This window comes from Uranotaenia lowii, chromosome 3, assembly GCF_029784155.1.
Source record: "Uranotaenia lowii strain MFRU-FL chromosome 3, ASM2978415v1, whole genome shotgun sequence".
Taxonomy (NCBI): Eukaryota; Metazoa; Arthropoda; class Insecta; order Diptera; family Culicidae; genus Uranotaenia; species Uranotaenia lowii.
Genome location: NC_073693.1, coordinates 8,522,676 through 8,548,339, shown reverse-complemented (window position 1 = coordinate 8,548,339; position 25,664 = coordinate 8,522,676). Strand labels below are relative to the sequence as shown.

At 35.2% G+C, this 25,664-nt stretch overlaps 1 protein-coding gene across 6 annotated transcripts in view; it reads left to right on the top strand.

Moving 5' to 3' along the window:
• LOC129750541 (uncharacterized) overlaps positions 1–25,141 on the top strand; it is a 380,798-nt gene extending 355,657 nt beyond the window's left edge. For 5 of the 6 annotated variants that reach the window (XM_055745501.1, XM_055745502.1, XM_055745498.1 and 2 more), the window contains exons 12-15: positions 16,791–16,882; positions 16,944–17,136; positions 17,205–17,340; positions 17,406–25,141. In XM_055745501.1, the coding sequence (XP_055601476.1) occupies positions 16,791–16,882; positions 16,944–17,136; positions 17,205–17,340; positions 17,406–17,757 (773 nt within the window). In that variant the 3' untranslated portion in view covers positions 17,758–25,141. Of the gene's footprint in view, positions 1–7,969; positions 8,144–16,790; positions 16,883–16,943; positions 17,137–17,204; positions 17,341–17,405 lie in introns of those variants that run through there. The other variant, XM_055745503.1, reaches the window with a different exon arrangement.
• Positions 25,142–25,664: the final 523 nt, after the last annotated feature.

Genomic DNA, 25,664 nt, shown 5'->3' with positions numbered 1-25,664 from the left:
ATGAAGAAAAGAATTTTAATAAAGATGAATAAAAATTAAAAATTATTATCATTTTCCTAACAATTAATCATGGTTAGTTTTTTACCTGATTGGACATAGAATTCAGATTTCTTTTAAACTCTGTGTTTTGGAAACGTTCATTTTAAATTAGCTTAGAAATTCTTTTGAAACAAATTTCTTTTGGAACAAATTTCAGAATAAAGAACATCATTTTGAAAAAAAAAATTATCAAAGACTTACCGAAAATTTTTAAAAATCATTGTTATATGATTTGCAAATTTGTTTTTTTTTATCAGTCCATTCTTTTTAGTTTGTGTAGTAATCATGAGTGAGAAACGGTGTTCAAAAAATCCTTTAAATTTCCATTGTTTATTTTTGGTATTGTTATTATTTTTAGCTAAATTTGAATTTCGTAAACCCCGTAAACTTTAACATTGCATAATATGCTTGAGCTTATGCTCGAGATATTTTTATACGACGTTTCGTTAATTTGAAAGACATGTACATTTAAAATATTTTTGAACAGGAACTGGAACAGTTCAGAGTCCTGAAACGTATGCGCTGAGCTAAAAAATCCAGATTTTTAAGAAATTTCCATCTCTTTCTCGCAAAATACTTATAGAATTAAAAATACGATTTTTTTCGCTATCCCTGAATGGTTTCCAATCCTGAAATAAACGACTGTGGGTTAAACAATTCTGAAAAAAAAAATTCATCATGATGAAGGGGGAGTAGGGTCTAACGGGTAAAAAAACATCATTTTCACAAATTTTTTAAGAGCTATCGTTCAAACAAATGTATTAAATTTTTTTTTGCATTATACAAAGCATTGTTAAAAAAACATTTAGTATTTTTTTCGTAGAAAAATATTGAAAAATGAGCCGGTGACGGAGCACTTTCGAGAATGCCTTTTAGAAAACAGGATTTGCGGTGGACACTGTATCTCAGCACAGAATCATCTGAAGTCATAAAATCAGAGCAAAATATTTCGAATAGATGTTTTTCTGGACCCCAACGATTTTATTTAACTTTAAAAAAAAATTTATGAAATTTTTGTGGCTGTTTGAAGTAAAAACTACGATTTTTCACGAAAAAATCCGCCATTTTTTATCTGTAAAATCTTCCCAAAGTAAAAAAAAGAAAATCGTTGGGGTTTGGTATTTTATATGTAGAAAATATGTTCCAAATTTGAAAAGAATCGGGGAAGTAGTTTTCAAATGACGATGTCCACTGACTTTAAAAATGTGCCTTCGAGAAAAATGCGTTTGAAGTTTCTGCTGCTGATTTTTTGCAGTATTTGATAAGAGGACATAAAGGCCTATAATTTCTACAGTTTTGCTTCGATTGACTTAAAAATTTGACACAACATTCTTGAAATGTTTTACAATAAGAAAATTAAAAAAAAATCGATTTTTTGAAAGTGTCAGACCCTACTCCCCCCTTGATGAACTTAAGGATTCAATAGGTTTATGTATTAGAACAACAATCTATAAAGAATTTTCCCGGTTTTGAAATTCCAGGTTTTTCCCGGTTTTCCCGGCGCCGTTTTTAATTCCCGGTTTTCCCGGTTTACTGGCCACCATGCTATTGCAGAAAAAAGGAAAATGTGAGAAATTAAAGAATTTATGAAAATGACAATAATGACAAAAAGACAAAAATACAAATTTTAACAAGAGCTACATTACTAACTTAGTGAGAATAACATAGCCAAAACATGTAAGCATCCTGAAAAATGAAAGACTGGCGTCCTTCATTTTTGTTTTCAAGGTAATAACTGTTGCATTTAACATGCATTGCAGAGATTACTACGGCCAGACCAACCATGTGATAAATACCGCAAAAATGCCGGAACAAGGGAAGGAATGAAGCGTGGAGTTCCCGGTCAAACGCTTCATATACCTAGGTTTATAGTAAAAATAATACGATGTATGGGACTTTCCAATTTATACATTGCACTTATCAATTAGTTCAAAATATTCACATTCGCAGTTATAATCAGCTAGATTCCACATTACATTCGATTAATTGTATTTATACTATTTCTTACATATGTAGAAAACACTTTTTCATGGAGGGAAAACTTTGACGTACTTGCTACTTACTAATAATGTCATTTTTGCCAAGCTTGATATTATTTTCCGTTTTCTTGTATGAATATTCATATTTAAAACTTAAGATTACCCTGATAATCTTTATCAAAATCGATTTAAGATTTTGTTCATATTCAGTATTCTGAAACAAAAGCAAATCATTAACCTTTTTTTTTTAATAAGAATAAATAAATAGATGCTGTTGTTCGTAATTTTGGTAAAATAATTCCTAGGGAAATGTAAAATTTATCCCCTACACGCTTTGAAACAATCAATCTGCAAAATACCAGCAATAAATCTAATTAAAACATAAATTTCAACGAACAAGGGAAGGGTCCAACTGTGGAATGCTTCTGTCTAAACTTCTTGAACCGTTAAACAATCGGTTTCCACGGTTGCGATACCACTACCTACTGCAAAGGGCACCACCACCTTGTTGAGATTACAGACAGATTCCGTGCCGTAACCGAATGCAGCAAAAGCACCCAGAACGGGGTCAAATGTTTTGCCAACCGTGTGATAATCATTCGTCGATACCATCACTCATTATCACCACCCACACTAGTGTTTGGCCATCGTTTTCCTGCAGAATGACTGGCTGCTGGCTGCAGGACATCGACTGTGAGAAGGACGAGAACGATGTAATCCATCTCGTTGTAGCGTGGAATCTGAGCAATAACATTCCGACTGACTGCACCCTCCAAGCTGGTGCACTTTGTGAAATTTCTGATGCTTGAGGAAAAACAGTAAAAATAATTCTGATTTGTACATTTCCGGTATCGTTTCAAGCAAAAATTCATGTCGTTTAATTAATTGGCTGGGAAAATTATTTCCTTGAACCGCAATCGGTCAACTGAAAATTATCAATAATTAATTTTCCTTCTCGACCGATTATTATTCATCCATCTTTCTTTTTTCTCTTTCGTATGTGGTACTTTGCCTCAATATGTACCCCTACTTATATCGATTGAGCCATTCCAATCTCACTGATGCGGTTCAAATCCGGTAGCACAGGTGCAGAGCACGACACACAACGATTGTTTGATGGCTTTAATTAAAAGTAATTAATAATTGCACATACCCACTGCAGGGTTCTGTCTGTTTCATCTGTTTGGGGCGTTTGGGGTCGATGTCATATTAAATTTCAAGTAGGAAGAAAATAGTCATTAGTACACCTAGGTTTTTTTTTACACGGTTTTTTTTTACGCGGTTTTTTTTTACACGGCTTTTTTTACACGGTTTTCGGGAATTAACACGGTTTTTTTTTACACGGTTTTCGCGAATTAACACGGTTTTTGAGAGAAAATATTCTAAGTCCTTTTCAAAGGAAAACACTTAGAATCTTTTTGAAGTTGAGAAAATCTTATCTCTTAGACTAAGAACATGATACATGAGACCAAAGACCTGGGACCTGAGACCTGAAACCTGAGACTTGAGACCTGAGACCTGAGACCTGAGACCTGAGACCTGAGACCTGAGACATGAGACATGAGACATGAGACCTGAGACATGAAACATTAGAAATTAGACATGAGACCTGAGACCTGGAAGCTGAAACAAGGGATATTAGACTTGAGACCTCAGCATGAGACATGAGACCTGAGACCTGAGACCTGAGGCATGAGACAAGAGCCATGAAACATGAGACTTTAGACCTGAGACATGGGACATGAGACATGAGGCATGAGACATAAGACATGAGACCTGAGGCAAGAGACAAGGGCCATGAAACATGAGACCTGAGACCTGAGACATGAGACTTTGGACCTGAGACCAGAGACAAGCTACTAGAATTAGTACCGCGAGAAACAAGTTTAGCTCCGATTTCTACATGCGACCCCTCTAATGAAAGGTTTTGACTTGTAGATGACGAAAAATAGTGTCGCGACTTTGCTAGTACAAGCTACTAGGATTAGTACCGCGAGAAATTAGTTAAGCTCCGATTTAGACTTGCGACCCCTCTAATGAAAGGTTTTGACTTGTAGATGACGAAAAACAATGCCGCGACTTCGCTAGTACAAGCTACTAGTGTTAGTACCGCGAGAAATTAGTTTAGCTCCGATTTCAACTTTCGACCGGTCAAATGAAAGGGTTTGACTTGAAGTTGACGAAAAATAGTGTCGTGACTTCGCTAGTACAAGCTACTAGGATTAGTACCGCGAGAAATTAGTTAAGCTCCGATTTCAACTTGCGACCCCTCTAGTAGAAGGGTTTGACTCGTAGGTGATGAAAAATAGTGTCGCGACTTCGCTAGTACAAGCTACTAGTGTTAGTACCGCGAAAAATTAGTTTAGCTCCGATTTCAACTTTCGACCCCTCTAGTGAAATGGTTTGACTTGTAGGTGACGAAAAATAGTGTCGCGACTTCGCTAGTACAAGCTACTAGTGTTAGTACCGCGAGAAATTAGTTTAGCTCCGATTTCAACTTTCGACCGGTCAAATGAAAGGGTTTGACTTGAAGTTGACGAAAAATAGTGTCGCGACTTCGCTAGTACAAGCTACTAGGATTAGAACCGCGAGAAATTAGTTAAGCTCCGATTTCAACTTGCGACCCCTCTAGTAAAAGGGTTTGACTTGTAAATGACAAAAAATAGTGTCGTGACTTCGCTAGTACAAGCTACTAGTGTTAGTACCACGAGAAATTAGTTTAGCTCCGATTTCAACTTTCGACCGGTCAAATGAAAGGGTATGACATTTAGGTGATGAAAAATAGTGTCGCGAGTTCGCTAGTACAAGCTACTAGTGATATTACCGGTAGAAAGAAGTTTCATTTCCGATTTCAATCTGCGACCAATCAAGTTAAAGTGTTTGAAGCAAACAGAACTCAAGGTTAGTTGTGAGATACGTCTCGCTGGTCGAGTGGTTAGCGTGGTAAGACGGTAATCGCTGGTCCACTGATGGCATGGGTTCGATTCCCATCTCGGTATTGGAGTTAAATGTTAATCTTAAAATTTCAACCTAATTAATTCAGTCTACAAAGCCTAAATCGGCGTAGACGACGTATGTCTTTTAAACAGAGATACCGTCTGGTACATCTGGTGCATCATGCAGCAGTTTTCAACTTCAATGGCCTTTAAAAACATTATTTTCGCAGATAATCATACCGTTTGTACAAAAAAGTTTTAAAGTTGATTGTACATAAAATTGAGGTAGTCTGAAAAATTATTGGTTCCACCAGTTGTGATGTATTTGTAATGTCGTAATGCATGAAGCACCAATTGCAGTAGTTTTTGGCTTTGTTTGAATTAAATTTTATATTTTTTGAACCATAAATGTTTTTATAGAAAAAGCATGAGGGTTCAACAAACATTTAGGGGTGAAAAACACTGTAACAAATTCTACTAGCTGAAATCATATAAATTCATGATTGGATGGATACAAATTTTGAAGTTATATTTTCATTAACTGCAAATTTTTCAAAGAATGCGATGTTTGATAAAAATTTTCGAAAATTTGTAGCATCTTGTTCAAGTTTTCAAACAATCAAAAAACGCAAGGGCTCAGAGATCTCAGAGCTCTCTAGAATGATGATTTTACTCAATTTTCAGCTGGGTGCTGCAGCTTCTGCTTGCGCGTTTTGATTTATTTTGCCAGTTATTAAAACAAAACGTGATACAAAATATAAAAAATACACTTTAAATACTATTCAATTCCCCGGATTCTCAAGATTACCCCCTGTAATCAATATCACCAAGAAGTCAATCCCTTTCACTTGACGGGTCGAAAGTTGAAATCGAAGCTTAACTAATTTCTCGCGGTACTAACACTAGTAGCTTGTACTAGCGAACTCGCAACTCTATTTTTCATCATCTACAAGTCAAACCCTTTCACTAGAGGGGTCGCAAGTCTAAATCGGAGCTTAACTAATTTCTCGCGGTACTAATCCTAGTAGCTTGTACTAGCTAACTCGCGACACTATTTTTCGTTACCTACAAGTCAAACCCTTTCACTTGACTGGTCGAAAGTTGAAATCGGAGCTAAACTAATTTTTCGCGGTACTAACACTAGTAGCTTGTACTAGCGATTTCGCGACACTGTTTTTCGTCACCTACAAGTCAAACCCTTTTACTAGAGGGATCGCAAGTCTAAATCGGAGCTTAACTAATTTCTCGCGGTACTAACACTAGTAGCTTGTACTAGCGAAGTCGCGACACTATTTTTCGTCAACTTCAAGTCAAACCCTTCCACTTGACCGGTCGAAAGTTGAAATCGGAGCTAAACTAATTTTTCGCGGTACTAACACTAGTAGCTTGGACTAGCAATTTCGCGACACTGTTTTTCGTCACCTACAAGTCAAACCCTTTCACTAGAGGGATCGCAAGTCTAAATCGGAGCTAAACTAATTTCTCGCGGTACTAACACTAGTAGCTTGTACTAGCGAAGTCGCGACACTATTTTTCGTCAACTACAAGTCAAACCCTTTCACTTGACCGGTCGAAAGTTGAAATCGGAGCTAAACTGATTTTTCGCGGTACTAACACTAGTAGCTTGTACTAGCAATTTCGCGACACTGTTTTTCGTCACCTACAAGTCAAACCCTTTTACTAGAGGGATCGCAAGTCTAAATCGGAGCTTAACTAATTTCTCGCGGTACTAACACTAGTAGCTTGTACTAGCGAAGACGCGACACTATTTTTCGTCAACTACAAGTCAAACCCTTTCACTTGACTGGTCAAAAGTTGAAATCGGAGCTAAACTAATTTTTCGCGGTACTAACACTAGTAGCTTGGACTAGCGATTTCGCGACACTGTTTTTCGTCACCTACATGTCAAACCCTTTCACTAGAGGGGTCGCAAGTTGTAATCGAAGCTATAATTTTTCGCGGTTATAACACTAGTAGCTTGTCTCAGGTCTAAAGTCTCATGTCTCAGGTCTAATCTTTCATGGCTCTTGTCTCATACCTCATGTCTTATGTCTCATGTCTCATGTCTCAGGTCTCAGGTCTCATATCTCATGTCTCATGCCTCTTGTCTCATGTCTCATGTCTCAGGTCTCAGGTCTCAGGTGTCATGTCTTAAGTCTCAAGTCTCATGTCTCAGGTCTCATGTCCCATGTCTCAGGTCTCAGGTCTCGTGTTTTATGTCTTAGGTTTCTAGTCTCAGGTCTCAGGTCTAATGTCCCATGTCTTTGGTCTCATTCTTCAAGTCTCAGGTTTCATGTCTCAGATCTCAGGTCCCTGGACTTAGGTCTCAGGTGTCATGTCTAAAGTCTCAGGTCTCATGTCTCAAGTCTACATTTTCAAGTCCAGTTCTTATGTCTCAAGTCTCAGGTCTCAGGTCTTAAGTGTCAGAACTTCAAAGCTGCAAAATTCGAATGGTCTTTTTTTACACGGTTTTCGGGAATTAGCACGGTTTTTTTTTACACGGTTTTCGGGAATTAACACGGTTTTTTTTTACACGGTTTTTTTTTACGCGGTACGTATATCAGTGTAAAAAAAAACCTTACTGTACATTTATGAATGACCTTTTTAAAAGCAATTACTTATCAAACGATGTTGATTATTGTAAAACAATTTTTCGATTTTATGAATGTCCCTCAAGCATTTTAACTGGAAACCGACAATATAAATTTAAAAGGTAATCGCCAGAATGAAAGCGGTCGTTCAAGGGCCTGTACATATTGGCCCTCATCCATTGGCCATAATGCCATTTTCATCATAACTGGGACAAAAAAGCGGTCACCATCTTCAAGTTTAATATCTGTGTTTTCTCATTTATTTTTCATTACCGTACACCCTCATCGTCGATGATCGTATTGCCTGATGTCCGGTTCATCTGTCCATCGGGTTCCTGTATCTCTGTCTCCGGTTTCTGTGATGTGGATTTGATGATGATGATGATGATGATGATGGCGGCGTTCCGTCATCCTGCTGAAAAAGGCCGCGCCGGAAGTCGTTCAAGTGGTGGAGGACGTTGTGACGTTGCGATCCATCTGCACGGACCGGAGGACGACGACGGTAATGTGGAAAAGAGAAACCTACTATAAAACCGATATGAAATGGCCTTTTCTTCCTAGAAGTGTGCAATCGTGTCCTGCTAATGCTATTATTGCCCCGGTTTTCCAATGCGAATGCAAACGAAGAATCCGGAATGATTGTCCTGCCTCCCGGCTTCAAGTTGTCGTCACCGGCTGCTCCGGAATGGAACCCCTGAACATACTTAGATGTTGTCTCTTTATTCCAATAGTTTTTTTTTCGTTCGTTTGTAGAAACGTGTTGATTACTGGCTGCTATCAGTTGTAGAAATCCACTTTTTTCCCGCCATCAGATAGGATCGATGAATAAAATGATGGGAGCTTTCGTTTGGTCATCGTCGTCGCCGTCGTTTTGGCTTAGCTAATCGAATTCTTTCCTTATTTGGTTCCTTATGCATTGCTTCTGTCCTGCATTTGCTAATCTCCCATTGACCGGGCTTAGTTTTTCCAATGAAGCTTCCTCCAAACATATTGAAATAAAAAGCTTTTGATATAAGTGTGCTTGTCTCTTGTATGAAAATATGGAAAAAAAATAAAAATTTATATGACTATTTTCTAGATTTAAATGTTTGTTTACAGTGCTTTCGATGACCAGGTAAGATTCTAGCGGAATCTGAGAGCTCTGGAGCATTTTTCTTCAAAATTTTCAAATGAAACGCTTCGCTCTACACGTAAAATGTTCAGCTAGATTTCAGTTCATGAGAATTAGGTTTCTGTAATGAAACCACTAAATGGTCGAAGACAATCGCACAGAGAAAGAGGTATAGATTCTTCAACAATATTCCGCCTATATTCAATTATATTGATGATTGATTCTCGACCAACTATATATATTTAATATTGAACTATATTTGTATGACTGGTTTTAAACATTCAACTATAGGTTTGATAGGTCCAACTACAATTGTATGATTGATTCAATCATAAATACGATAAATCCAACTATAATTATGATGGAATCAACCATAATTCTATGATTGATTTTATGCGTTCAACTATATATTTACAGTTGTTTTTTTTTTGTTTTTTCCGCAATAATATTTATTTTCATTTCGGTTGTATACATATTTTGTTTATTTGTTATTATTCTAAAGCACAAAAAAGATTCTGGTTACAAAGAATAATATGATTTTGAGAGCAATCAGCACATCGATAGTTTGGGCATTATCAAGCCATTTCTGCTTTTCGATGAAACGCCAATCGGTGATACCCAACCGGGATGTTAAACGATTCCTCCAGCGGCATCGATTCCTTCGTTTGAAATAGAGTTGCTGCCGTATCTGGCTTGAATTGACCTAAAGGGTGGAAAATGTTGTCACAATTTATGCTATTATGCTATTATTGCACAATCAATCATAAAAATATAGTTGAATTTATTATATTTATAGTTCAATCGTATTATTTCGAGAAAACCGTTTGAAAAAACTGTGTAAAATAAGATCTTTTATAAAAAGAATCCAGTGTTCTTTTTTAAAAAGATTTTATTTTACACGGGTTTTTAAACGATTTTCCCGAAATAAGACGAAAATAGATTCTACACATTCCCGCATCTTGTCCAAACCACTTTTGGGTGGTGAATTGATTTGGACGCTGCTTCCGACGGGAAGATGGGCCGGAATGGCCACTTAGAAACTCTGCGGAAGTTCTGGAAAAACCGTGGCTTAAAACCCAAAACAAAGCAATCCAAAACAAATCTCTGCGCCTCCCGATTTCACTTAAATCACCTGAGAATGGTTTACCTGGTTAGAAATGATCGATTTACAGTCCAAGTTGGCCAAGTGGCCACTTTACTCACAAGGAGCGATGAATTTTTCCCGGTTGTTTCGAACTTTTTATAAACGATTTCGCTTTTTGCAAGAATACAACAATCGTTTAAAAAAGAATCCAATGTACCTAGAATCAATTATACATTTGTAGTTGAATCTATCATATTTACAGTTGAATCAATTATACCATTACAATTGAATATGTCATATTTATAGTTCAATGTGAGGGGTGAACCAGAAATATAAGTAGAGTCTATTATATTTATAATTGAACGACTAAAATCAATCATACAATTGTAGTTGAATCTATCATATTAACAATTGAATCAATTATTCCATTACAATTGAATCTACAGTGAGGAAAATTCGTTAAAACGCACAGCTTTATTTTAACATTCGGGTAAACCAGCCTACAAAAATTGAACCAAATCTATACCAAATATTGAGTACTCTAAACAATAACTAGTCGATAGCTGCATTGCTTTCAAATTTAAGTTCTTATGTGACAAAAATAAAGACAAAAATAGATTTTTAGGAGGAAAATTCGTTTAAACACACTTTAGCTTTTATTGATTGAATCAAAAATTAAGTAAACATTTTGACAGTAAAAAGTGGTCAATCTTTGGTTCGCTTTCCGTTCTGGCGAATAGTTTCGAAAATGCAGTTCTGCATTGAATTGACGAGATTTTTTATCGTTTTTCCAGGAATTGATCGCCAAGAATGAAGTCTTCCAGGAGTTTCACGTACTGTTATGAATTCACCTTGGTGGAAGTGGTAGCAATAGGGGTTTTTCCGTGACGTTAAAAAGCACCCCAAACCAAAAGCGTCCCGCCTCCAAAATTTTGACTAAGCTTAACCTCGGGTTTCTTTCTCAAATTATGCCAGTAGTATGAACAGTCCAGTCTAGATATCTTTTCATCCGAAAACACCACATTATTCCATTCATTTCTCCAAGTCATGTACTTTTTGGCGAAATCCAATCTCGCCTGAATATGAGCTTGAGACAAATTCGGTTTCTTGGTCTTTTTGGTGTACTTCAAGTTTCCAGAACCTCGTAGTATCTGCGCAATTTGCGTATTGGTAATTGGGAGTCCAGCTCCAGAATTCGGTTTCGTTCACGATTGCTGATTTTGATATTTCCCTTGGTTTTCTTCTTTACACCGTATTTTTCACCTTTCTTCAGCAAATTTCGAATCACTGTTTCGGATCTGTTAATTCTACTTGCTATTTCACGATTGTTCATACCGGTTTTCTTCAGTTCAAGAGCAACTTTTTGCTCCGATTCACTCAACCTTTCGCAACCAACCTCAACTCACCTTTCGCCATTTCAAAAATCACACCGTCAAAACTCCAGGATCGACTAAGCAGAAAGCAGAACAAAGCGCACTTACACTAGGGTAAATGTACCCAATCTTGGCCTCTAAGGCATGGTTGACTAGATTTCCCATGATTGTAGTCTTCCTGTAATGTGTACCGTCAAAAGTCCTTCGACAAATATGATTGCTTACTAGCCTGAAAAGCCTACTACAAGACCAAAATGACAGAACGCAAAAGTTTAGATATCACAGGTAAGCGAAATGCATACTTTTCATGGTGTGCGTTTAAACGAATTTTCCATCCCAAAATCGAATTTTGTATTGTATTCAAAATACACGCAATTTTCAAATTGAGTCATTACAGTTTTAAGTTGCACACTCAATGACTAGGTACAGTTTTGTTGACATGTTTTAGATCGCTTCATGAAGCATAATCTAACAAAAATAGCATGGGTTTATACGAATTTTCCCCACTGTATTGTATTCATAGTTGATTGTGTAAGGTCAATCATCAGTTCGTAGTTAAGTCTGATATATTTATAGTTGGATGCGAAAAAATCAACTAAGCTTTGATTTGATGATTGGTATAACCCAGTGGTCGGCAACCTTTTGAGTCAGAAGAGCTCATAATGTTCAAATTTTCAAAATTTCAGCGTTTGAAGGAGCCACATTAAAGATCTATTGGTTTTGTTTTTGATTTAAAAAAAGAAACAAAATATATGAATGATCATTGAACATTAGTTTTACGCATTTAACTTTAAAACCATAAGAATTTTCTTCTAATCCTTTGATATTTCTTTTAGATCTGTTTCTGATTACCAATATACTGATTGATGTAGGTCACTCTATATATTCAACCAATTCAAATACAGTGCTATGGTTGATTCAACTATAATTATGATGGAATCAATCATAATTCTATGATTGATTTTATGCGTTCAACTATATATTTACAGTTTTTTTTTTCATTTTGGTTGTATACATATTTTGTTTATTTGATATTATTCGAAAGCTCAAAAAAGATTCTGGTTACAAATAATAATATGATTTTGTGAGAAATCAGCACATCAATAGTTTGGGCATTATCAAGCCATTTCTGCTTTTCGATGAAACGCCAATCTGTGATACCCAAACCGGGATGTTAAACGATTCCTCCAGCGGCATCGAATTCTTCGTTTGGAATAGAGTTGCTGCCGCATTAGGCTTGAATTGACCTAAAGGGAGGAAAATGTTGTCACAATTTATGCTCTTATGCTATTCTTATGCTATTATTGCACAATCAATCATAAAAATATAGTTAAATTTACTATATTTATAGTTCAATCGTCTTATTTCGAGAAAACCGTTTAAAAAAACTGTGTAAAATAAGATCTTTTAAAAAAAGAATCATGCATCTCTTCTGGCCGTCAACTCTTCTATAGATTCAAGAAAATATCCATATCATGCTCAAATGAATGCTTTGCATGATGTTCAGAGAAGCAAATCGAGCAGATCTAATAATGATAACTGCTTTATCACTTGTTAAACGCTTAGCGATAAACATAAAAACGCGAGGACTGCTCATCCCTTTCCAATGACGATCAAGATAACTCATCCTAGTCCTGAGAATATTCTCCGAAAAAACTGGAAGAGATCAAAAGAACAAACGCACAGAGAGTGCTTTTTCTAGCTATTCGCGCCCTTAACTCCTTGCAAAATAATGCGAGAACTTATCCTAAACGTTACAAGAGACGATGAATTTGAATCCGAATGCACAACTTATCAAGAACAAAATTGAAGTTGATAAGCGCTAGTACAGGATCTATCGGAGGATAATGATTTTTGGATTCCCTGATGATGTTGATGATCCGACAAAGCAGAATATTTATAATTTCTTCGACAAAGAAAAGCTTATAAAAAATTTTTTTTTTGAAATTATCTAGCGTTTTATGACATATCCCAGATTAAGCTAATCCTTTTCAAAATCCAGAAGTATGAGGTTAAATTCAACTTATATTAATGTAGCCGAAAAATTAAATCATCAAAAAATTTGCTCCTGACATATGGTACAATTTACAAAGTTCATGACATCAAGCCAACGTGTCTTCAGAATGTAATGCATCTAAAAAATTAAAAATCTCATTCTATTAAACATGTGATTTTTCAGTATTGTGCGTCCAATTTAATGAAGAAGAAATTCAAAACGTTATTCATCAATGCTTGCTAAATCTTAGATTACTGGAAACAAATCTGTGGTTTATAAAAATCGGTATGAATCAGTAAAAAAAACTCTGCATTAAAAATTCGTGACAAACAATAAAACAACAATACATTTTAATTGGCAAAATCAGTTTAAGAATTGTTTTAAAATTGTCGAAACGAAAAACTTCATTCAAAATTTGTGTGCTTTTGGTAAATATTGACTGCAGACATCACACTTGATATTCAAAGTGTGTCCAAAGACTTAAAGGTTTGTTTTATTTTATATTTAAATACATACCATTTAATTATAAAAAAAAACTGCATCGGGGTATAAAGGTCAATTTAGCTATTGATTGCAAGTATTCAGACTGCAAATAAGTTTTCAAATAGCCATTCAGAATTTGAAATTTGGTGTGCTGGACTTTAAAAAAAGGGTTTCTAAATTTTTAAATCAAAACCGGGTTATATCCAGGCGAATCCAGCCAAAATCTAGGTATTTTCCTCAAAATGGTGAGAGAAAAGCTAAAAATTAAACACACTAATTTTTACCAAGGCACATCTCAAATCTAATATCACAATTCCATACAATGCATGTGAATTTATTTGTATTTTTTAATGATATTTTGCTAAAACGAATGAAAGAAAACCTTTAAAAACATTATTTTTGGTGCTCGTTCTTCATTCATTTTTAAGTTAATTCACATAAGTACCTTTAAGTATAAAATTTTAGCTTTTGAAAATAGATCCTCAAATATTTAAATGTGTAATATGAAACCTTCAGTAATGAGAGAAGGAAAATACTTTCATCGATATTGAAAATCATTGGATTTGCTCAAGAGTATGGTGGATTTAGCTTATTCGATACGAACATAGAATAAGTTTATTTTAGAAAGCCTTCCGTTAAAAAAAACATATGCAAAGCTCAAATCAAATAAGCTTAATCTACCAAATTCTTGAGCAAATTCAAAGATATGCAACATCAGGCATATCCACACATGCACATCTTGCATTCATGCAAATAAATCAAATTTTAAAAACGAAAAGTGAGAGATCAAAATTTTACGATTCCAATCTGATTATTGCAAACTCGATCCAAATTAAAGATTTAAGTTTGAAATTTGACTTTTGAAAAAAAAAAAACTTAAAAATTAGTAATGTTAAAGAATGAATCTATAAAATAAGGAATTCCTTGCTGTTTTATCAGCAAGAGCGCTGATTAGAGGCTTTTTTATCAGTAAATATTTTTCAATATAAATCAACTCCATGCTTCAAATCCTGTAGATGATTATTTCAAATGAAAATCAGATTTTTTTTTCTTAAAACAAAACATGCAAAATAAACATAAATTCTTCTTCATATGCGTGATTTTTAGCAGAAATTTAAAAGCTAAATTAACAATCAAAATTATATTTCTTCGGCCTCTTGCAATTTGAGTTCCTCAACAAGACAGTTATTTAAATGTATTTATTGTAATTGTAAAATTAATTTACGAGCTGAATCGCAATCTGCATTTTGAATATAAATACTGAATTCAAACTTGGATTCTGGCTTCAAGATTTGATTTTTGAATCTGCTCCAGAATTTTATTTCGATTTCTAAAACAATTGCAGATCAGAATTTTAAATTTGAGCTAAGATGTAAAATTTGATTGATTGATGATTTTGTAATTTCAATGGCATAGTTTAGGGTTTCAAACAGTATTCATCATTTCAATTATTTATTTTTTATCCGATTCGTCAATTTCAATTTCATTTCAAATGATGAATTTGGGTCTAAGTTCTTCTACTTTAGATCGCCATTTTGAAGCTGAAGCTATCTTGTTTTTTTTTGCTCGTCGCGAGTTTGCTCTACTTAGAAGCATAATCCAAAATATTATGAGTTCAAGAATAAAACTTTTGATAACTCGAAGATACTAAATTTTAAATATTTGGTCCACTGGTTTCTTAAAATGTTTTCTAGATTCCTTAAAGTGTTTTTTTTGGAAATGCATATATGCGTTTCCAAAATTATGAATCAAATTATGTACGGAATGCAAAACAAAAAGATAAAAAATGCAAAACAGTTTTTTTAACTTTTTATTTCTAAATACAAAATCCGAAATATGAAAACAGATGTATAATTTTGGTTTTGATTATATGGAACTAGAACCTCCGAAATGAGCCTAATCTTTATTCAGAAAAGTGAGAAAAATTGGAAAAACTGTAGGTGGCACAAGTCTGAATCTGGGATAAGTTTTTGAAAATTTGTCATCAGTTCTGAGTCAAGATTGTTAATCTTGAATAACCTCACTCGATAATCTAAAACTGTCTGAGTCTTTAAAATGTAAAGTGTAGAGTAGCTTTCCTCGTTTCTTTTTCCCAGCCCTTCATGGGGGAAAGGGGGAGGGGGGGAGGTTAAACTTCCAGCCCTCCCCTCTAGTTCCTAGGGCCATGACGTAAGTATAATAACGATAAAGAGAAAGTTATTATTCAGAAAAAGTGGCTCCAGAGAGGAGCTGAAATGTACACTATCTCCAAATAAAAAATCCGATTCGTTCTTCCAAAAAAAATCGATATAATCCCACCACCCCCAATGATTTCTATCGTTTATAATCTAGTTTTGGATAAACAGCCGTGGCTTAGTCGGTAACGTACTAAACGTCTCAGTTGATGGCCATGTTTTCAATCTCCAAAAGAAAACCTCCAAGGGACCATTCAAATATTACGTATACGCGTTTAGGGGGAGGGGGTATAGCAGTTTGTTACGGTTTGTGGATTTTGGATAGAAAATCTGAAAAGAATGTGTTACGGATGGGAGGGAGGGGGGTCGAAGATGATCGAATATTGTGTTATGTAATATTTGAACGGCCCCAACATAGTTGCACAGAATAGGCATATGTTTTTTTTCATAAACAGGCACTGACTTTCAAATTCATGTAAGGTTTATGACTGTTTCTAACAAGAAACAACCCACAGAAACTAGTTCAAATTTCCAACATAAAAATCGAGGGTGGCGTGTTAAGAAAATTGAAAATTAAATTAATTGTTATTATAATGTCTGTTCCTACAAAACAATCTTTTGTTGAAAATAAAACTTTTCCAGTTAAAACGCCACATGCTACATGACCCCGTTTTCAATCGGTCGATGTAAATTTTTATGGTTATGCTCTGAAAATTGAGTATGAAGCATTGTCTATATCTAGCATGACAACAGAGGACTTTCCAGTGTAAGTCGATTTAAGTTTTTTTTATCTAGGTTTAGTCACTGTTGATTTGAAACGAAAAATTGTAACATAAATCAATTGGTTTTGTGTTGGGGGAATGATGTCGGCTGATCTTCATACTTTCCGTACGCATAAATTAAGTAAATTATCTAGGGTTTAACTGAATCGACTTACACAATTTTTAAAAGTCCTCGTTAAAGATTTGAGCTAATAATATAACTTGTTTTACTTACATTTTTCTTGGTTTTTGTCTTTTTCCAGATGATGATTCCGGCGAGAAGACGGTGTCAGTTTTGCTTAGCGGTGAAGAATCCGAGTTGACTTTCATCGACCACAGCTATATGGACATGACGGTGAGAATCCTATATTATTTTGAAATTGGTAACTTAACCATTCAATTTTCCATTCATCCAGCCGGAAAACTGCATGTCATCTTACGACCCACACGGATACTGCGTCATCTACTCGTCCTCGGATCGCGAGAGCTTCCAACTGTCGGAACAGGTGCTGCAGGTACTTTGGACCACCGAGAACATCGCCCAAAAGGCGGTGATTCTGGTGGCCAATAAGGCCGATCTGGCCCGCAGCCGTATGGTTTCGGCCGAAGGTAGTGGACCTTTTTTTAAGTTCTTTCAAGTCGTATGTTGTATTCAAATTTGGAAATTTCTGTTTCAGAGGGAAAGCAAATGGCCACTCAGTACGATTGTAAGTTCATCGAAACCTCGGTCGGGATCAACCACAACGTGGATGAGCTTTTGGTGGGTCTGCTGTCGCAGATCCGTCTGAAGCTGGAAAATCCGGAGAAATCGAGGTAAGAACTAAACTTCTATTGGGAATTAATAGAGCATAAACTTACCCAATTTTCTCAATCAACAGAGACTTGTTCCGGAAGCGATCGATCAGGAAATCAAAAAGGCGCGCCTGTTCTCCCCTGGGCGGGGCAACGATCTGCCTGACGGGAATGGGCGGTGGAACCAATCCGAGCACCCCGGTTTGTGGAACTCCGGGCGTCGCTGGGGTCGGAAATTTGGGAACTGGCAGTGGCATTGGTGGTGGTAGTCTGGGGGGAGGATTCGTGGTGGAAACTCCACCCGGAAGTGCACACAGCAGTCCCCGGAAGTATCGTGGCTCCCGAACGTCGGCCAGTCTCAAAGTTAAGGGACTGCTAGGGCGTGTTTGGGCCCGTGATTCCAAATCCAAAAGCTGTGAAAATTTGCACGTACTGTAAGGCGTCCCCTGTGAATGGGAATTAGATTTGGGATCCTGTTTGGGGAAGAATAGCTTTAGCCAGTCTATGAGGAAATGCGAGGCGGGGGTGCAAATTTTACTATCACACACAATATTAGATATTACGTACCAGTATAATATGTGAATGTATTCCGGTATTGGAAGAAACAAAAAAAAACAGTCCATACGAAACTTTTTTCTCTGTTTAGTTTGTAAGAAGTAGTGCGGACGAGCAGAAAACCAAAAAGCGGTTTCGTTTATTCGAAAGCATATTAATTTTAAGGTTCCATACTAAGTGATATATTTGAGATCAAATCTACAAACGGGCAGTGAATATATTTCGGTAGGAAAAAAAGAAACGTATACCCTAAGACACACCTACTCACTTCTCGATTGATATTTCGTTAACTTAAGGTCCTTTTGTAATATTTTTTTTCAACCTGTATAAGCCCATGCATATTTCCTATATTCAAATAAATGACTGTTCCTACATGATATAATTGTACTATTTTTGGTTTTATTTTTGGATTTTTTTTTCCATACACGCCAAAAAGGATCCGCAAATCATCGAAAAATCATATCATACCCGGTAGCTCCGAAAGATGTGTACCGAAAACCACAAGTAGAAAATGTTCAAACCCACGGTAAGTGCCTTTTCTTTTCGGTTGGTCATCATTTTTAGTTAACATCGTTTGTTCTTTTCAATGATTGGATGCCTAAAAATATAAAAACATATAAAAAAAATCCTGCATGAAAGAAGACTTTTTTTAATCTTGAATGACGTTTTAAATTCAATGAATAAAAATCTTGTCAAAAATGATATGAGATTAGCAGCATGATACAGAACAATATTGGTCATCTTTCTTTAAAAAAGCAATTTTGTAAAAAGTTCAAAAACCTTTCATAAACATTTACCATCGTCTTAAAAGAACGTTTTAAAAATGTCAACAAACTGTCTTTGAAAACTGAATTTCTGAGTTGAGTTTTAAAATGAAATGAATAATTTACGTTCTTTTTTTGAGGTTTCATTACTGTAGAAATAATCAGGATAATCTAGGCAAACAATCATTGAGAAGAAAATAAGAACCACAAGTCCACAAACATACAATTTTTTACAACCACTCAATAACCATAACGAATAACAAACCCAAGAATAATAAGTTTCAAAATAAGTTACATCAAGACAAGTGAGAACTAGCTTCTAGGCACTTATCTAAATATTTTAAATCTATGATGTCCGACATACATATTGTAAGTGAATACAATGAAGCCAATAGATTAAATTAAACGATTCACTAAGAGATAATTATCAAAATGAAAAAATATAGAACATTTCTTGCTTGCACCTTGTTTATCCAAATTTTAGTTAAGAAAATTACAAAAAAATTGAGAAAACAATTTATTTTTCGTCCAAAAATAACACAAACAGAGATGCCAATGTGCCTGATTTTTCAGGATTTGCTTGATTTTTCGAGGCTCAGCCTGGCATGACAACCTGATAAGCCATTGATTTTGCCTGACTTTTGAAAATATGCCTGACTTTGCCTGATTTTTACGAATGTGATGAAAAATGAATAGTAAGGAACTGGATTAGGTGCCATTGCTGAAGTTAAAAAGTGAAAATGTGGCTGAATCTAAGTAATCGAAAGGTTCGCTTTAATTGTTATTTGAAAAAGGGAATGGAATCTTTCGATTGTTTTGATTCAGTGGAATTGAAAAAAAATGTTGGCAACCCTGAACACAAACATGAAACGAAGAAAAAAATATTAGTCTGTTGATGAAATTTGGGATGGAAGGATGTTCGGTTTTTTTTATACAATTGTTCATGGCAAAGTTTGCGATAGATTTGAGTGAAATTTTTTCGAAATCGACACCGAGGGTTACAACAGGTATGTTCACAAAGTTTCCAGACTAAATATTAAGTTCCTCGACATTTTCAGGGAGGTAATCATGGAAGCGAGATCACAATATTAACAATGAAACCAACAAATAAAGGCTTAGTGACAATTATCTTTTCGCAGAAGCGCTGGAAAAGATCCTGAAAGGCAGACCTGTAAAACTCCGATCAGCAATAAAAAATAAATCAGCTATTCCCAAGTAACACTTATATTTTATAGCAGGCTGCTAGGTATAAGGGCTTGAGGAGTCCAATAAAACTATCGGTGTTACTTGGGATTGCAAATTATATGGCTTCACTAGTCTTTTGGATCCACTTCATGAGTTTTCAGCTTATGAAATGGATGAGGTGTTTCGACGAAGACCTTTTCAAAATGTTGTGAATACACCATTTTGACCAAGGTTCCAGATGCTCAGATCTTGTCAATAGAACAAAAACAACTTCTAATATTATCTTTTTGAGACCACACAAGACACAGCTAGAGATCTCGAAAAATCATTTTTTTTTTACGTAGAATTACGTCTTACGGCAACACTATAGGATTAGGTTGCCAGATTGCCCGGTTTTATCCGGGTTTGCTCGGATATTGGGATTGGGCCTGTTAAAAAGAATAAAGCCTACTCTTTACTCTTACACAGATTTCCATAAGAATAACAGCTAATCGAAGTTAAATTGGAGTGAAGGCTATTTCTCTCTCTGTTTAACACACGAGAAATCGTATACCGGGACTGCGAGCGCGCCCATCGCCCATTAAATACAAAATTTGGAAACAATTCGGCCCGGCCCGGTTGCCGGGATTTCATTGAAAAATGCCCAGATTTTGCCCGGATTTATTCACTTTATTTGGCAAATCAAACAAAATAAAAACAAATTTTATTGTAATAATTTTTATTTATGTCTCCAAAAGGAAATGTTTTGAACAAGTTTTATGAAAATAATAATGAAAAGTTTTTTGGAAGCTTTAAGTACGATTTAAAACCTCTCGATGAATGTTGAGTTGACGAGATCTTTTTTTTCAATTCTTCTTCTGGATTTTTGTCAAGTAATTTATAGGTTTTGACAAAATTTGCTCGGATATTGCCCGAATTTATGGTCGCCAATTTTGAAATGAAATGCCCGAATTTTGCACGGTTTTTCCATAAAATTTCCCGGATTTTTCCGGCCCGGCTACATGCTGAAAATATTTTAGCAACCTTATTATTAAACATGGTCCAATTATGTTGCATTGTCGAATTATGTCACATGGTCGATTGTGTTACATGGCCAGATTATGTCACATGGTCTAAATATGTTGCATGGTTAGGTTATGTCACATGGACCGAATATGTCACATGGTCTTATAATGTTGCATGGCCAGTTCATGTCATTATGTGATTATGTCACATGGTTCAATTATGTCTCATGGTCGATTTTGTTGCATGGTCGAATTATGTCATATGGTCGATAATGTTGCATAGACGAGTTATGTCACATGGTCGGATTATGTTGGATTGATGAATTATGTCACATGGTCGATTATGTTGCATGATTAGATTATGTCACATGGTTTGATTATGTTGTATGGTCAGATTATTTCCTATGGACCGATAATGTCACACTGTCTAATTATGTTGCAAGGTCAGATCATGTCATAATCTAAATATGTCACATGGTCGATTTTGTTGCAAGATCGGATTATGTCACTTGGTCGGATTATGTTGCATGGTCGTATTATGTCACATGGTCTGATTATGTTGTGTGGTCAGATGATGTCATGATCTTAATATGTCACATGGTCGGATTATGTCACATGATCGGATTATGTTGCATAGTCAATTCATGTCATGTTCTGATTATGTCAAATGGTTGGATTATGTCACATGGTTGGATTATGTCACATGGTTGAATTATGTCACATGGTCAATTTTGTTGCATGATCGAATTATGTCACATGGTCCGATTATGTTACATGGTCAAATTATATCACATGATCGATTGTGTTGCATTGTTAGAATATAGCACATGAACTGTTTATGATGCAGGATCGACTTATGTAACATGGTTCAATTATGTCACACGATCTGATTATGTTGCATGGTCAGTTCATGGCATGTTCTGATAATGTCACATGGTAGAATTATGTCACATGGTCGATTGTGTTGCATGGTCGGATTATGTCACATGGTCCGATCATGTTGCATAGTCAAATTATGTCATATGGTCGATTGTGTTGCATGGTCAGATTATGTCACACGGTCTGATTATGTTGCATGTTCATATTATGTCACATGGTCCGATTATGTCACATGGTCTGATTATGTTGCATGGTCAGTTCATGTCACGATCTGATTATGTCTTATGATAGGATTATGTCACATGGTCCATTTTGATACATGATCGGATGTCCCATGGTCCGATTATGTTGCATGGTCGAATTATGTCACATGGTCCATTATGTTGAAAGGTCAGATTTTGTCACATAGTCTGATTATGTCACGTGGCTTGATTATGTCACACGGTCGATTTTGTTGCATGATCAGATTATTCCACATGGTCCGATTATGTTACATGGTCGAATTATGTCACATGGTCCATTATGTTGCAAGGTCAGATTTTGTCACATAGTCTGATTATATCACATGGTCGATTATGTCACGTGGTCGGATTATGTCACATGGTCGGGTTATGTTGCATGGTCGAATTATGTCACATGGTTGAATTATTTTGTTTGGTCAGATTATGTCACACGGTCACGGTTTTCTGGCCTTTTGAAGCTTTTTTTCGGGATTCTGAGCTTAATTTGAGATCACAACTTTAAAATGCATTTTAGAAGCGTTTTTCCGGGATTCTGAGCTTAATTTGGGATTTCAATTTTAAAATGTGTTTTTCGGTTCCCCGGGATTCTGAGCTTAATTTGGGATCACAACTTCAAAATGTGTTTTCTGGCCTTCAGAAGCGTTTTTTCGGGATTCTGAGCATAATTTGGGACCACAACTTTAAAATGCGTTTTCTGGTCTTCAGAAGCGTTTTCCGGGATTCTGCACTTAATTTGGGATCACAATTTTAAAATGTGTTTTCTGGCCTTTGAAAGCGTTTTTTCGGGATTCTGAGCTTAATTTGGAATCCCAATTTTAAAATGTGTTTTCTGGCCTTTGGAAGCGATTTTTCGGGATTCTGAGCTTAATTTGGGATCACAACTTTAAAATGTGTTTTCTGGCCTTCAGAAGCGTTTTTTCGGGATTCTGAGCTCAATTTGGGATCACAACTTTAATATGAGTTTTCTAGCCTTCAGAAGCGTTTTTTTTCGGGATTCTGAGCTAAATTTGGGATCACAACTTTAAAATGCGTTTTCTGGCCTTCAGAAGCGTTTTTCGGGATTCTGAGCTTAATTTGGGATCCCAATTTTAAAATGTGTTTTCTGGCCTTTGGAAGCGACTTTTCGGGATTCTGAGCTTAATTTGGGATCACAACTTTAAAATGCATTTTCTGGCCTTTAGAAGCGTTTTTTCGCACATGGGCCAAAATCGAACGGTTTTTTGAAACGACATTACCAAATAGTTTTCGCTAAAGCACGACCAATATAATTTAGACAGACAAAATTAAAAAAAAAAAAAATAAAGCACTCAAAAAATAACGAAAAACATAAAAAAATCGTAAAACTCAAAAACCAAAACAAAAGAATAAAAATGACAAAAAATATCTAAAAAAAAGGGTGCAAAATGACAAAAATATCAAATATGATAAAAATAACAAACATTCTAAACAAAGATAAAATAAAAGTTCTAAATGTGTCGAAAACATGATAAAAAATAACAAAAAATGACTAAAAATTATCAAAAAAAAACAATGAAAAATTTAGCTAATAATATTAACACCTTTTTTTTATTAATAAATAAGAAAAAAATCATGAAAAAACCGTTCGATTCTGGCAACACAAAATTCTCGAGCGTATTGCCAAAAACGAAAGGGGCCTGTATATGATTGATATTTATCATACAGTCAGAAGATATTGCCATTTTGACACTGTCACATGTTGATCTTGACGAGAATAGACCATAAGTTTACCTCTACACATCTTTACAATTCGATATAAGCTATACATTGACAAAAAAAAATATGCGTAATTCTACGATTAGCGATCGTAGCTAAATTACTACCTCCTCAACTTTTTCCTAGTCAGACAGTCTATTAAGAGGCTACGTAAATCCTTATCTGTTTAACAAAAATAGACAACAATGACTTTGGGCAGATGAAATAGACAGCACTCTCTCTTCATTATGACTCGAAGCTTGAACTCTCCTCTAACGACTTGAAATTTTAGCAAACTTTTAATACAGAATCTGTGTCACAGACCAAAAAATTTTTAAAATTTTCACATATTTTACAGCGTTTTGTTACTCTGTTCTGGAATATCGGGCATTTTGAAATACTTTTTCTCATTAAAATAAGCGTGAAGTAAGGTGATTTTGTCACTGTTGAAAAACATCCTTATTGATTTTCACCGCAAAAATTTGTTTGCCTCTAAAGCGTCCAATGAAAGATACAAAGAAACCGCAAAAAAATATAAAAATTTTCTTTGAAACCTTCAATCGTTATCTTAAAGTGTTATAAAATTGGATTGTTACTTGCGAAATACCAAATAATTTTATTTTAGTTCAAAAGTAATACGAAGTCTAGTTCTCGCTTGCACTTGAAGTAACTTAAACCTAAGAAGACGAAACCTGCCTTGTAGAACCATCAAACGGAATCGAAGCATTTACAAAATCATTAAAATGTGGAGAAAAACATCAACGTTTTTCTTTTTCCAGAATGGATCGTGTGATCCCAAACAAGAGCAACAAAGCAATGCAAAATCATCTCAAAATGTAGCTAATAAGGATCATCTTAGCCCTAATTTGAAATTGTTCCTCAAATGGTATTCGTATTCGATATTTCTAAAATTTCATTTGATAACTATTTAATGTTCTTAAACTCCAATATAGTTCGCCTCTAAACTATTCTAAGAATAAAAATAATTATCACTAGGTAAATTTCTCGTTTTGATGTTGGGTAAAAGGAAAAAAAAACAAACAAAAGTGAAAAACAGAAACAATAATGAAATGCAACAATTCTATAGAAAAAAAAACAAACAAAGAACAGTCCCATATTCCTATGTATCAACAAAAATAATCGTGATTAATCGAAGGTAACATACAAAAACATACAAAACAGATTAAAAGCCAATCGAGTGCACATTCAACAAATGGTCGACAGTGAAACAAAAAAAAAAGAACTAAAAAGCAAAGCATATTTAATTTTTCTTTTTTTATTTTAAACAGATTCATGGAATGAAACAGCACATTACCAGTCGGATACACTTTGATATCGAGAGTCCCGTATAATTAGTTCCGTTTGTATTCCCTCGCTATGGGAAAAGCTAGATCGAATAATAAAAAAAAAACAGAAACAGCAAAGGCAAAATGTATGCATTTAACTGGAAGGCAATATTGCCTCCTGATGGAGATCGAATTTATCGAATACTTTAAACCAAAAAAAAAATCAACAGTCCTGGCAGCGCAAAACCGAGTTCGGGTAATAAATTATTAAAACTTTTTCCCCTGTGCAGTGGCATTCGCAATGGCTTTTTGTATGGAGCACACACAAAGAGAGAGAAACAAAACAGAAAAAACAAGCACTTAACCCTATTTACATAACAATGAATAACATTTCCGGGTCCAGTTCGATATCGCACATCAAATATTTGTAACAACAATTTGTAACGAGCGTAACGATGAAGTCGCAGAAAGTAAACCAAAACTGTATTATACCTACGAAGATGATGATAATTGTTTAAGAATCGATTGAAGTTTGAAAAAAATGACATGAAAATTCGGTACAGTCATGAAACCTTGCGAAAGAAAAAAAGTTTTGATTCCAAATGCAATATACTGAAAGAATCCTCTTCAACAAAAGAAATGTAAATCAAATGAAAATCAAAAATAATAAATTCTTGAAAACAATTAGGTATTTTCATCTATAATATCACACTCCCT